This window comes from Myxocyprinus asiaticus, chromosome 5, assembly GCF_019703515.2.
Source record: "Myxocyprinus asiaticus isolate MX2 ecotype Aquarium Trade chromosome 5, UBuf_Myxa_2, whole genome shotgun sequence".
NCBI classification, from domain to species: domain Eukaryota; kingdom Metazoa; phylum Chordata; class Actinopteri; order Cypriniformes; family Catostomidae; genus Myxocyprinus; species Myxocyprinus asiaticus.
Genome location: NC_059348.1, coordinates 44,805,009 through 44,819,342, shown reverse-complemented (window position 1 = coordinate 44,819,342; position 14,334 = coordinate 44,805,009). Strand labels below are relative to the sequence as shown.

Genomic DNA, 14,334 nt, shown 5'->3' with positions numbered 1-14,334 from the left:
TGGATTTAACCTTGTGGATTACTTTTATGCTGAATTATGTGCTTTTTGGATCTGCAAATTATGTACCCTGTTGAATTGCATTGTGTGGACCTACAGAGCTGAAATATCCTTCTAAAAAACTTTGTTGGTGTTCAGCAGATGAAAAACAAATTCATTGGGTGAACTATTCCTTAAAGTCTGGTGTAAAACCAGAACGTCTGACATCGTTAAAAGTAGATGTCAGCCCCCCATGTTTGATTACAAGAGAGAGAGTGAATTCATTTGCCAAGATTACACACTGAGGATGAATCTGACGGTTGCTCCAAAGGTTACAATAAACATACAGAGACTGAAATGTATGAATATTTAACTTATTTCAATTTGTTGTGGCATAGTGTATGATTAAAATGGATCGGAATGAGCAAGGGACGTGACACTGGTGCCCCCTAAAGAAATGGTGCATGATGCCCCTGGAGTCAAAAAGTTATGTAAATATATGATTGTAATAAATAATTATATAGAGGCCCTTTTAGCTGTAACTGAAAAAAAGAAGAAAGAAAAAAAGGAAAACAGTGAACATTAATCTTTTTTGGGAAATCTGAGAAAATCAGCCAAACCCTTTAAGAAAGAAGCTCTTGTTCACATCATCGTCCATCTGAATGTGTTTGCTTGTTTTGTTTTTTTAATGGAGCATACGGGGCTGTTCCGGGCAAAGTCGGGCATATTGAAGGTTTACTAACTTGTACATTGCCCTAACAAACACACCATCAACCATTGCTAGATGTTCAACAAACAGAAATAGGGGTAACAACCTGCAGGTGGGTGACAGTCCTCTTTGTGCACTGTTTTAAAACATCTTTGTCATAGCATCAGTCAGTTAGAAGAAATCAGCATTCATCGTGTAACAAAGGTGATCTTATTGATTCAGTTATGCTTACCACATTATGGGGTATCTTCGGCTCAGTAGTGAGTTTGTTATACGCAGGGCTGCAGGGCATGGTACCATGTCTTCCTCCAGCTCCTCTCCCTTCTTCTGTTATAAATACTGATCAGGTAAGAGCCTTTTAAAGTAAAAGCTTTTAGCCCTACAGGTAATGCTTCTCCTACTTTTTGATTTCAGGTAATCCAGGTACAAGAACAGACACTTCAGATCCCATATTTCTTAAGTGATATATAAATATCTGTGTTAAAACTGAGCATATACAAAATATGTATCTAATACCCCAGCTGAACAAATCTGATAAATATACTGCTCTATGCAGATTTCTCAGAGGTTGCTCTTTCATAGCTCAGGAGACTTAATGAAGTTTTTCATATTTCCTTTAAGTATCAACTTTGTTTCAGATGTTTCTCCTAAAATTCCTTTCGAGAAACAATTGAGGCAATTGTTAACATGAGCTATAAAATGAATGTTGATAATGAATGATTATATTCAATATGAGTACATATTGAAATTGCAGTGAGCACAGTGAAGTTTGAGAAGTTTCTTGGAAGTTTGAGAAGCATTTGCTCTCTTTTTAATCCCACTGCTGCCTATGTGAAACAATTAAAATATTAAAGAGACATTTGTGGTATTCATTTCTTATGGTTTATCTTGGCCTAACTGCCACATTTTCAGCTTTTTAGATATTCCAAAATTAGTTCATATTCCAGTATTTATTTAAATCTTTGTATTCACTCTATTGCAGTACATGGGCAATTGGTATTTTGTGGCAGCAGCTGCATGGGATGAAGATGGTATTAAGGCCTTAACGGGCACTGACAGTTCTTACCTTCACATCCAGAAAAGCACCAACTCCACCCTGACAGTGACTGAAAAAACACGGTGAGTGGAAAGAGACGCATACATGTACGTTGACATGGCATAGAAGCTGTTCTATAATTTTCTGTGTGATTCAAGTACATGTGAACAATTTTTGTTAATGACATCACAGTGGAGAAGAGTGCCAAACAAAATCTTGGGACTACTTTGTTTACTCTGTGACAGACCCATTCCTGTTAAGAACAGGTAGGTGATGTTCAACTGCAAAAAAAAAAAAAAAAAAAAAAAAACACAAAACCAATAATTGAACGAGAACTAACATAGATCTTATTTCTGTTTCAATCTGATGCTATTCTTCATTCATGTTTTTAAAGGGATATTTCACCAAAAAATGGAAAATTCTGTCATCATTTAATCACCCTCATGTTGTTTCAAACCCATATGACTTTCTCTGTTCCGTGACACACAAAAGGAAATGTTAGGCAGGGTCAGTCACCTTTCACTTTTATTGCATACAATGAAAGTGAATGGTGGCTGAGAATAACATTCTCTTTTTGTGCTCCTTGGAAGAAAGTAATATGACTTTGAAATGACATGAGGGTGAGTAAATGATGGCAATTTTCAGTTTAGGGTGAATTATCCCTTTAACATACTTTAACACTTTGTCAATGTTGTCTGAGCAGATTTCGAGGCCGCTGCAGTGATTTGGGATGGCAAGTGGATAAACTGCCCCTCATGCATCTTAATATTGATGATGGATGAAAACGATGAAATGTACACTTTGCTATACAGTCAGTATCATCCTTGATCGTCATATCTTTCCATCTATGTTTTGAGAGGCACATGCTAAACCAGACAGCAGTGAAAAAAAAACACATGAACACACTAAATTTTTTTATTCCTCAATAAAATGTTTTACTCCAAAATAAATTAATTGTAATTTTGAAACATATGTATGAAATCATGACCACTCACATTAGATTAGGACCCTAGTCATATCAGTAACCTAAAATCTGTTTTATTCTACATGGAGAGGGTCCCCTTATGGGGGCTGCCATGTTGAGCCCACATGACCAGCCGAATACTACTTGCTTAATCTCAGTAACCACCAATTGGACACTTTCACTCTTAGATTCAATTAATCATGATTGACTGTGAATAGTGAATTTCCACAATGGCATCTGTAACTGAATACTATTGATTTGAAATGATGCTGCATCCACGTCGCTAGGTGTCACTGTAAGACAAAAATGACAAACAAAAAAGTTACTGAGTGCACCTTTAATTAATGTTGTATCCCACCACCGAATTATACCTATGTATGTACAGTAGCCCCTTAAAATATTTGGACATATAAACCACGCCAAAAATGTCAGAATGTCTTTGAAATATGAAACAAAATATTTACCAAGTGGCATTTATTTTAAAGGAAGATGGCACAAGCACACTTTTTATGCAAAATATTTTTGATATTTGCTTATCTAATGCAATGATATTCGTACATTTTACATGTGACTTAAATGTCTAAAAGTGTCCACATACATTTTGTTGATGAAATTCGGTTTCTTACAAAGCATGAGGTATTTTATTAAAGTTAGATTTGCATATAATATGTGTAAAATATGTATTTAATATGTTTTTGCACATTTTCAAGAGTTATGCTGGTCTTCTATTGCAGATCGTAATGAAACCACAACAGATGAAGTAATGCAGGAATTTAAATCAAAAATGGAGTGTGTTCTTATGGAAGATTTGATCAAGGCTCCTAAGACAAACGGTTGGCCAAACTTTGTGTCTGCCTCTCATTTCTAGCAATATTTCATGAAAAGTAACAAGCAAAGTAGTTAAAGTCAGTCCAGGTTGATCAACAATTAATCTAGAATGGCTTTTTTTTAGGTTACTGTAAATGATGACACTCTAAAGACAGAGGTAAGATGAAACTAAAGTTCTAAAGTCTGTTCCTACTGAAATTTGACACATTTTTCACATTGCACAGTTATGATAAAATTTCTCACTCCCATAGGTCACCAGCAGCTGCAGAGATCTTCACAGTCCAGATCTAAAAATTACTGCAGTCAAGTAAATAATAATTCACTGTTTCTGGTGCTGCTTTTGGATGCAACGACTAATGTCTTAATTACATTTTTGGAATTTATATATTATCCCAGGTGAGACTGCTTTTAACAAACAGAATCAATATTTCAATAAAATACAGGTGAAAACCAAAACTTTGATTATTGCTATTAACAATTATGATTCTGGATTAATAGTGACTGCAACTATCATGATAATAAATGAATGATTATTTAACATGTTACTGTGAGGTACAAGTTCACTAGTTAGCCTATGTTCTATAGCAGCATAAAGTCAAAAATTTAATTTTACTAAAATAAACAATTTTGCATATCAAAAACATGTAATGATTAAACTAGTAGTAAATGACATTGTTTATTTAAAAGAGTCAAAACAAAAATAATAATAAAACTGGGCAACAAGTACATGATGGAGCCAGCAAAGAGATAAGAAAGAGGTGAGAAAAGAGTAAATGCTGTACTTTTAAACAGTTTGCACATTGGCATTATTAACTAATAACGAAGGTGTATTTTCAACACATAAAATCAAGATGAAAACACATAGTATGTCACTGATACAATCTTAAATTAAAACCATTATAAGATAAATCTGATTTACATTTTTATTGCTTTTTATGTTCATATGGTAATGCTCATTTATGATTTATTGATTAAAAAAAAAAAGATTTCAAAGCATCGCACTGTTACTGATTTATCATGGAGCTCATCTCTATTTAATCTACTACACTATTAGATCACACAGTTTCCCTTTTGAATCATAATAAACACAAAACCCAGGATAGAGAGGCTGAGTGAATATGGTGTGGACTGAGGGTCAGTGGCGGCTGGTCCATAGGGGACGCTGGGGCACCACCCCACCTGGTGAAACATTTTTTTATTTTTTAAATAAACATTTTTAAAGTAATTTTTTAAAACTTATTTTAAGTATGTGTGTGTTTAAAATGCATAATAACGTGTAATATTTAAAATATAAATCATTATGTGGGGGAAAATTTGTTTCTTTTTCATCCCTTCTCTCGACAAGACTCCCGACCACCACCGACTGCGCATGCTTGGGGCGCTTTTTCCAGCGCCCCTCAGTGGAGCAGTGCCAACCAATGCTGACATCAGATATTCACATGTGCAAAAGAAATTTAACCAATCAGCGGCCTCGATATTATGGCCTGAGGGGAGCTGAGCGAAGCGCCCCAAGCATGCACAGTCGGGACTCTTGACATAGTCACGTTCCCTCTCACCATCGTCTCATTGGACGACTGACAGTCTCTGCCAATAGATTGTAACACTATAGCAATGATGAACGTGGACACAGGAGCAGGATCTCAGCTACCCAGTCTGCCCCCAAATTAAATAAGATCTCTCCAGCAAAATCCATTTGAGAGGAGAACTTTGGTGGAGAAACTATTGGTAAAAGAGCTTGGCCCAGATCAACCTGACATCAACATAAAACAACAAGCTAGCGAAAAGAGCAAAATGTACACACGATGCTTCTCCCATACTTGGTACAGCAGAAAGGCTTGGCTAGCTGGATGTAGTCATGTAAAAGCCTTATTTTGCCTTCCATGTCTACTTTTTAACAGATGGACAGATGGAACATGGACTGTTTTAGGATTAAGGGACCTAAAACATTTATCAGAGAGGACGAAGAAACATGAGTCTACAAGAGCACATATGAACAATAGTGTCAAGCTAGCAATCCTTGGCAGAGTCAACATAGCTACGTAACTGGACGAAGGCCACAGAATCAGGGTAAGAAAGCACAATGAAGAGGTGGATAAGAATAGGCACATTTTTATCAAAGATAATTGACAATGTGAAATTCTACAGGGCATTTGAACTAGACTTGCGTGGCCATGATGAGACCGAATCTTCAGACAACCCTGTTTTCAGGGGGTTAGTAGATCTTGTCGCCTCGCTAGACAATGTGTTGGACGAGCACCTTCGGACAGAAGGGCAAAATTTCTGTACAAATAAGATGTCTGTCTCACACACACACGTTTGTAAAACTGTAATTTGTTTAATACTGGCATTAAATAATATAAAGAATAAAAGAGAATCAGTGTAAAATGCAATTTACTTGGATTTGGACTTGGATTTATTGATAAATCCATCTGCCTCCATAACAAAAAAACGTGCACGTGCGCAAAATTTTTACCCACGCGCATTGTCTCAGAGCCCCACCTGAAAATTTGGGCACCAGCCGCCACTAATGAGGGTCATTGTGTCAGAGACGCTGTAGAAGGACAGAATTCCTGCACTGTGTTCCACATACACTCCTATTCTAGAGGAACTGAAACCGTGAAGGAATGTGCAACTATAGAGTTTCAAACTCCTTGACTGATCACTATTTACAAATCTAACAATATAATTCCATCCCTTTCTGCTGATGCTATTATATGACACTGATATATCCACGTCTCTCCCACTCCACTCAAACTCCCAGTAACAGCGTCCACACATGCTCTCTTTACACATAATCTAAAACCAATGATCAAATCTGTCTGGATGATCAGGATACAGCTGGGTTGTATTAGTGTGAGTGCACTCTCTGATATCCTCAGACAGACAGAGATTTTCATGTGCTGTATTTGGATCCAGAGCGAACTGATGGAAATCTGATGAAAAGAAAACATATTATCTCAATCTAAATGAGAATTTATGGACCATTAGGCCACACACTGGCAGAATCTTTCTTACTTTTTATGTTTTCATAAATTAAATGTAATGGGTGTAACAGTGCAAAACAAGAATAACACTGGACACAATATAAAATACAATTCAAATCAATATCACCTTTCACTCTTCTCATTTGTTGTCATAACTTCAGCTTTACTGGTTGAAACTTTTTTTTTGTTTTTTTTTGTTTTTACATACATATAAGTTTAGTTTATATGTATGTAAGTGTGTGTTTTAAATGTTTAGCTGCCTGTATGAGTGGTTTTGGTTCATTTCAATTATTTTTGGTAAAGTGAAATGCTGTTATTCCTTTGCAGATCTGCCATATTTGAACTAACAATATGTTTTAAATACTGATTTATGAAAGAATGTTCTTCAGTAGCTGTTTTGCCTTTGATAAAACCGCCCCTTTTGACATTTTTGAATTAAAATAATGTGACATATTTCTGATTTTCTATTCCATCTGTGCGTGTGAGAGTGTGTGTGTGTGTGTGTGATTTATATAATTTACATTGGAGGAACTCTTCCCTGCTCTCATTTTCAGGGGTCTGAATGATCTGGATGCATCTCACTATGGAAACCAGCATGGAAAACTCTAGATAAACACAGACACAGTCAATTTTTTTTTTTTTTTTTTTTTAAGATTTACGCATTTTAATTTTATAACAAAATTCCATCATATTTAACTGAGCAATTGTTAATAAAATAAAATAAAGCAAAAAAAAAAGTTTTTTTTTTATTACGTTTCATTAATTTTATTTTGTTTAAACATTCACAATTACACAATTCAATTTTATGGAATTTTGTTATGAAATTGACATGCATAAATCTTAATTTTTTTTTTTTTTTTTTTTTCTGTAATTAACAGAAAACTAAATTAAAGACACAACAGGCCCTAAAAATAAACCTAAAACGGGGAAATTACATTTATATTACATTTAATTGTTTATGAGACTTTTTACTTATCCAAACCAAAAAAAAAAAAAAAAAAGTCTTGAAAGACTTCACTACAATATTAGCAGTGCCTAGATCTAAAAGTAAACCATCATAATAAAAAAGCTAAAGCAGAAGTGTAAATGTGGAAAAGTAGAGAAAAGAGTGAATGATAATATTATACTTTCTTTAATGATAATAGAAAGTGCCTTTATTTATGGTTATGGAGTAGATGATCATTGAAAACACAAGCACTGTTATTCATTGAAATTACAATCTGAATACTAACTGGTCAAACAGGGTTGTGTCTAGAGGGTATTGCCTCAAAAGTAACTAAAATCAGTGAAACCTTTGTAATAGTGAGAGCTGTGTCACCTGGAGGAAATGGATGTGATACTCTGTGTGTGAAAGCTGCTCCAGCTCAGCGTCTCTCCTCCTCAGATCAGCAATCTCCTGCTCCAGTCGCTCCAAGAGTCCTTCAGCTCGACTCACTGCAGCCTTTTCCTGATCTCTGATCAGCTGTGTCACCTCAGAGCGGCTTCTCTCAATGGAGCGGATCAGCTCAGTAAAGATTCTCTCACTGTCCTCCACTGCTGACTGTGCAGAGCGCTGTTAGGACACACAGAGAGAGGACCATCAGCTCTTACTGGTACCTCACACAGCCTGTTACCCACAGTTCAGTGGGACTGGAAAGTGCTCCAGCACTGGGCTCCTCACTGACTGATTGGAGGAGAGTCCTAACTGAGTGTGAAACAGCTCTTCCAGCAGCCAGCAGTTGTTCTGCTCAAAACTCACCTTTTCTCCTGAAGCTCCTCCACTATCTCCTGGATTCTGTCCTGAAATCTTCTCTGCGTCTCTTCCAAGTCTCTCTGTAGGACAAACTAATTAGTAAACCTCATAAATATTCAATTAAACTGAATTTCACAAAAGTATCAATTACATGATAATATGAATACAGATATCAGTGTCATAACACAGTATCTCTCTTTCTTCTCTAGCCGTATTTCACACTATAGGTGCCGTCGACAGTATTCCATTGCCATGGCAATACTACTTTTATTTAAGTTTTGCTCGGCAATACTACTTTTCTCTGTTCATAAAGCTTAATTAACCTGAATTTTAGCTCTGGTAAAGCGGCGCCTACCGCGTCTCTCTCTCTCTCGTGCTCATTGGACGCTTGTAGTTTAGTGTGAGTGCACTTTTGCTGAACTTGGGTATTAAACCTATATAAACCAGTTAATTCGACAATAAATGGTGTTATACCGCATCTCTGCAAGCAAGAGATGATCTAGTTTTGTCTCGTCATATCGTGGCGCGCCCTTGTAAAATTGCACATTTGACAATAAAGGCAGAAACAGAAAAAAATGCTTTGTGTGCAATGCAACCAGAGCTACTCAGAGTGAAGAGAAATGCTAAAAACAGAATTCATTACCCTTCTAAACATCTGTTACCTCCCTCATCTCCATCATCTGACCTAGGTTATACAGGTATTTTCTCTGCCTTGTGTATTAGTCAAGTTTAAGAAAATAAGTAGGCCATATGTACCGGTAATACTAGCCTACAGTATACATAATTATAACATAAATACTTTAATGTTAATACTTGTAATATTCCGTACATGTATAATATTCAAAATATCATTTTATTATCTATCTTTAATATACATGTTATTATCTTTCAGTAAACATCATAACTGATTTAGCAACAAGGTCCCCTCTTTAAGGATTTTATCTGTTCACATATTCAGTGCATTTAGTTTACTTTAAACTTGTGAGCATTGACTGTTAAAGGCACCCCTGTTTCACACATATTGGCATCAGTTAATTGTATATGTATATCTAATTTGGGGCTTTTTCAATTATGTAAATTTTAATACTGCCGTTAAACCATGTGTAGATAAATGACATTGTGTAAACTAATTATAATCAAGGTTAATATCAGGTTAAACAGTTAAATGTTACATATTGCATCAAAAATTTGTCACATTACAGCAGTTCTAATCATTTGAATATAACCGCACTTTTCTCTGTCATGTACATACGGTAAGTAGCAGAGGGAGGTGACAGACAGGACATGTACAGCTTGCGACGGTGGCCCTTTATGGGTGCCAATACGTTACAATGCTTTTAATATTAGTGTCGTCTCAGCCCTACCTTTTGGTTCCCACTGTAGTGCAAATCACCCAACAGTACAGAGTGTTGAATAACACACATTTATTTATTAGCACAACTGTTAGCATTAGCTCATAAGTCTCTGCTATAATTTCATACCTGTTTCTTGGTCCTCTCTGCGTCAGCTGATTCAGTATAACGGTTTTTGTACTTATCCACCATACACAGCATACAAATACAGTTTTCATCAGTCTGACAATAAACCTCCAGCAGTTTATCATGTTGAGGGCAGATCATCTCCTGCATTTGTCTTGTGGCATCCATCAAGTTGTGTCTATTTCCTTTGAAGAAGTTTTTAGGTTGTTCAAGGTTATTTTCACAGTAAGAGTTCACACACACAAGACATGATTTGACAGCTTTAAATTTTCTCCCAATGCAGACATCAAACTCCACACCTTCAGGTCCAGCATAATTATCAGGACTAGCTTCAGGCAGCATGGTGTTTTTAACTAAAACAGGTCTTGGAGTGAAGGTCTGTCTGCACTGAGGACAACTGTAGACACCCTTCTGATCATCCTGATCCCAGCAGCCTGTAATAAAGCTCATACAGTAATTGTGTCCACAGGGAATGGCCACTGGATCCTTCAGAAGATCCAGACAGATTTAAATGTTGAACTGGTCTTGAGACAAAGAAACACTGGCTTCTGCCATTTTACTGTATGTGCACATAATTACAGAGACAAACCATTCTGTGCCCTATGGCTTCCAGTAAAGTGGAACGGAAACATGTCAGGAAATGTTTCAAATGGTTGCAAACCGGTAAATCTAACCACCATCATTTGTAGCAAACCTCACAAATATTTGACCATACTCTGCTATGTTGTGTACCAACTTTATTCTGTTGTGTTGTTTTTTCATACATTACTACGGTGACCCAGAGGTGCAAAACTCAACGAAATTTACAAAGCAAACACAAGTTCACAACACCAAGAAATCAAGCTAAATCACAAAGAAATTAACCCATATCAATGAAATAAATTCAGCCACAATACAAACAAAATTAAGCCACAACACAAAGATATTAAGTCACAACACAAATAAATTAAGTCACAACACAAATAGAATTAAGCCACAACACATATAAATTAAGCCACAACACAAATAAAGTCACAACATGAATAAATTAAGTCAGAGCACAAATAGAATTAAGCCACAACACAAATTAAGTCACAACACAAATAAATTAAGCCAAAACACAAATAAATTAAGTCACAACACAAATAAATTAAGCCAAAACACAAATAAATTAAGTCACAACACAAATAAATTAAGCCAAAACACAAATAAATTAAGTCACAACACAAATAAATTAAGCCAAAACACAAATAAATTAAGTCACAACACAAACAAATTAAGCCACAACACAAAACAATTAAGCTACAATACAACAAAATTAAGCCACAACACAAATAAATTAAGTCACACAAATAAAATTAAGTTGCAACACAAATAGAATTAAGCCACAACACAAATAAATTAAGTCGCAACACAAATAAATTAAGTCACAACACAAATAAATTTAGTCGCAACACAAATAAATTAAGTCACAACACAAATAGAATTAAGCCACAACACAAATAAATTAAGTCGCAACACGAATAAATTAAGTCGCAGCACAAATAAATTGTCACAACACAAATAAATTAAGCCAAAACACAAATAAATTAAGTCACAACACAAATAAATTAAGCCAAAACACAAATAAATTAAGTCACACAAATAAAATTAAGTTGCAACACAAATAGAATTAAGCCACAACACAAATAAATTAAGTCGCAGCACAAATAAATTGTCACAACACAAATAGAATTAAGCCACAACACAAATAAATTAAGTCACAACACAAATAAATTAAGCCAAAACACAAATAAATTAAGTCACACAAATAAAATTAAGTTGCAACACAAATAGAATTAAGCCACAACACAAATAAATTAAGTCACAACACAAATAAATTTAGTCGCAACACAAATAGAATTAAGCCACAACACAAATAAATTAAGTCACAACACAAATAGAATTAAGCCACAACACATATAAATTAAGTCACAGCACAAATAAATTAAGTCACAACACAAATAAATTAAGTTGCAACACAAATAGAATTAAGCCACAACACAAATAAATTAAGTCGCAACACAAATAAATTAAGTCGCAACACGAATAAATTAAGTCGCAGCACAAATAAATTGTCACAACACAAATAGAATTAAGTCGCAGCACAAATAAATTGTCACAACACAAATAGAATTAAGCCACAACACAAATAAATTAAGTCGCAACACAAATAAATTAAGTCACAACACAAATAAATTTAGTCGCAACACAAATAAATTAAGTCACAACACAAATAAATTAAGTCACAACACAAATAGAATTAAGCCACAACACAAATAAATTAAGTCGCAACACAAATAAATTTAGTCGCAACACAAATAAATTAAGTCACAACACAAATAGAATTAAGCCACAACACAAATAAATTAAGTCACAACACAAATAGAATTAAGCCACAACACATATAAATTAAGTCACAGCACAAATAAATTAAGTCACAACACAAATAAATTAAGTTGCAACACAAATAAATTATGTCACAACACAAATAAAGCCACAACACAAATAAATTAAGTCACAACACAAATAAATTAATCCACAACACAAATAAATAAAGTCACAACACAAATAAATTAAGTCACAACACAAATAAAGCCACAACACAAATAAATTAATCCACAACACAAATAAATTAAGCCACAACACAAATAAATTAAGTCACAACACAAATAAAGCCACAACACAAATAAATTAAGTCGCAACACAAATAAAGTCACAACACAAATAAATTAAGTCACAACACAAATAAAGCCACAACACAAATAAATTAATCCACAACACAAATAAATTAATCCACAACACAAATAAATTAAGCCACAACACAAATAAATTAAGTCACAACACAAATAAAGCCACAACACAAATAAATTAAGTCGCAACACAAATAAATTAAGCCACAACACAAATAAATTAAGCCACAACACATATAAATTAAGTCACAACACAAATAGAATTAAGTCACAACACAAATAAATTAAGTCACAACACAAATAAATTAAGCCACAACACATATAAATTAAGTCACAACACAAATAAATTAAGTCACAATACAAATAGAATTAAGCCACAACACATATAAATTAAGTCACAACACAAATAAATTAAGTCACAACACAAATATAATTAAGTCACAACACAAATAAAGTCGCAACACAAATAAATTAAGTCACAATCCAAATAGAATTAAGCCACAACACATATAAATTAAGTCACAATACAAATAAATTAAGTCACAACACATATAAATTAAGTCACAGCACAAATAAATTAAGTCACAATCCAAATAGAATTAAGCCACAACACATATAAATTAAGTCACAATACAAATAAATTAAGTCACAACACATATAAATTAAGTCACAGCACAAATAAATTAAGTCACAATACAAATAGAATTAAGCCACAACACATATAAATTAAGTCACAATACAAATAAATTAAGTCACAACACATATAAATTAAGTCACAGCACAAATAAATTAAGTCACAATACAAATAGAATTAAGCCACAACACATATAAATTAAGTCACAATACAAATAAATTAAGTCACAACACATATAAATTAAGTCACAGCACAAATAAATTAAGTCACAATACAAATAAATTAAGTCACAACACATATAAATTAAGTCACAGCACAAATAAATTAATCCACAAAACAACAAAATTAAGTCGCAACACAAATAAATTAAGCCACAACACAAATAAATTAAGCCACAACACATATAAATTAAGTCACAACACAAATAGAATTAAGTCACAACACAAATAAATTAAGTCACAACACAAATAAATTAAGCCACAACACATATAAATTAAGTCACAACACAAATAAATTAAGTCACAATACAAATAGAATTAAGCCACAACACATATAAATTAAGTCACAACACAAATAGAATTAAGTCACAACACAAATAGAATTAAGTCACAACACAAATAAAGTCGCAACACAAATAAATTAAGTCACAATCCAAATAGAATTAAGCCACAACACATATAAATTAAGTCACAATACAAATAAATTAAGTCACAACACATATAAATTAAGTCACAGCACAAATAAATTAATCCACAAAACAACAAAATTAAGTCACAGCACAAATAAATTAAGTCACAACACAAATAAATTAAGTCACAACACAAATAAATTAATCCACAAAACAACAAAATTAAGACACAACACCATGAAATAAAGCCACAACACAAATAAATTAAATGCTCCTGGCCACCAGGGGGCACCGTCAACCTGGTGAATAAAGTTTCGAATTTTTAGAACTTTATTGGTAGAATTACATGCTTACAAGAGAAGGACAGTACATGATAAGACATTCCCAATGTGAGTAAAGTAGATTTATGTTTTGATTTTATGATTTTAATTTAATTTCATACTTTTTGGCAAGACATTTTATGTTGTAGCTTAATTTATTTGTGTTGTGGACTCATTTCTGTGTTGTGGCATAATTTCATTGTGTTGTGGCTTGATTTCGTTTTGCTGTGGCTTAATTTATATGTGTTGTCGTGTAATTTATTTGTGTTGTAGCTTAATTTCTTTATGTTGTAGCTTGATTTATTTGTGTTGTGGACTAATTTCTGTGTTGTGG

General features: G+C 33.9%; 1 protein-coding gene and 1 pseudogene across 1 annotated transcript; one reads left to right on the top strand and one right to left on the bottom strand.

Moving 5' to 3' along the window:
• Positions 1-803: 803 nt before the first annotated feature.
• Positions 804-4,053, top strand: apom (apolipoprotein M). Its single transcript, XM_051698079.1, has 7 exons — positions 804-1,032; positions 1,668-1,804; positions 1,914-1,987; positions 2,425-2,532; positions 3,420-3,518; positions 3,638-3,670; positions 3,765-4,053. The coding sequence occupies exons 1-6, from the start codon at positions 910-912 to the stop codon at positions 3,649-3,651; spliced, it is 555 nt and encodes a 184-aa protein (XP_051554039.1). The 5' UTR covers positions 804-909; the 3' UTR covers positions 3,652-3,670; positions 3,765-4,053.
• LOC127440981 (tripartite motif-containing protein 29-like) lies at positions 2,960-10,262 on the bottom strand (annotated as a pseudogene).
• Positions 10,263-14,334: the final 4,072 nt, after the last annotated feature.

Bases quoted from the DNA above. Each gene is read 5' to 3' on its own strand.
- apom (XM_051698079.1), top strand. From the start codon at position 910: ATGCTTACCACATTATGGGGTATCTTCGGCTCAGTAGTGAGTTTGTTA. The intron at 1,033-1,667 runs GTAAGAGCCTTT...ACTCTATTGCAG, and splicing joins CTGTTATAAATACTGATCAG to TACATGGGCAATTGGTATTT. The intron at 1,805-1,913 runs GTGAGTGGAAAG...ATGACATCACAG, and splicing joins ACAGTGACTGAAAAAACACG to TGGAGAAGAGTGCCAAACAA.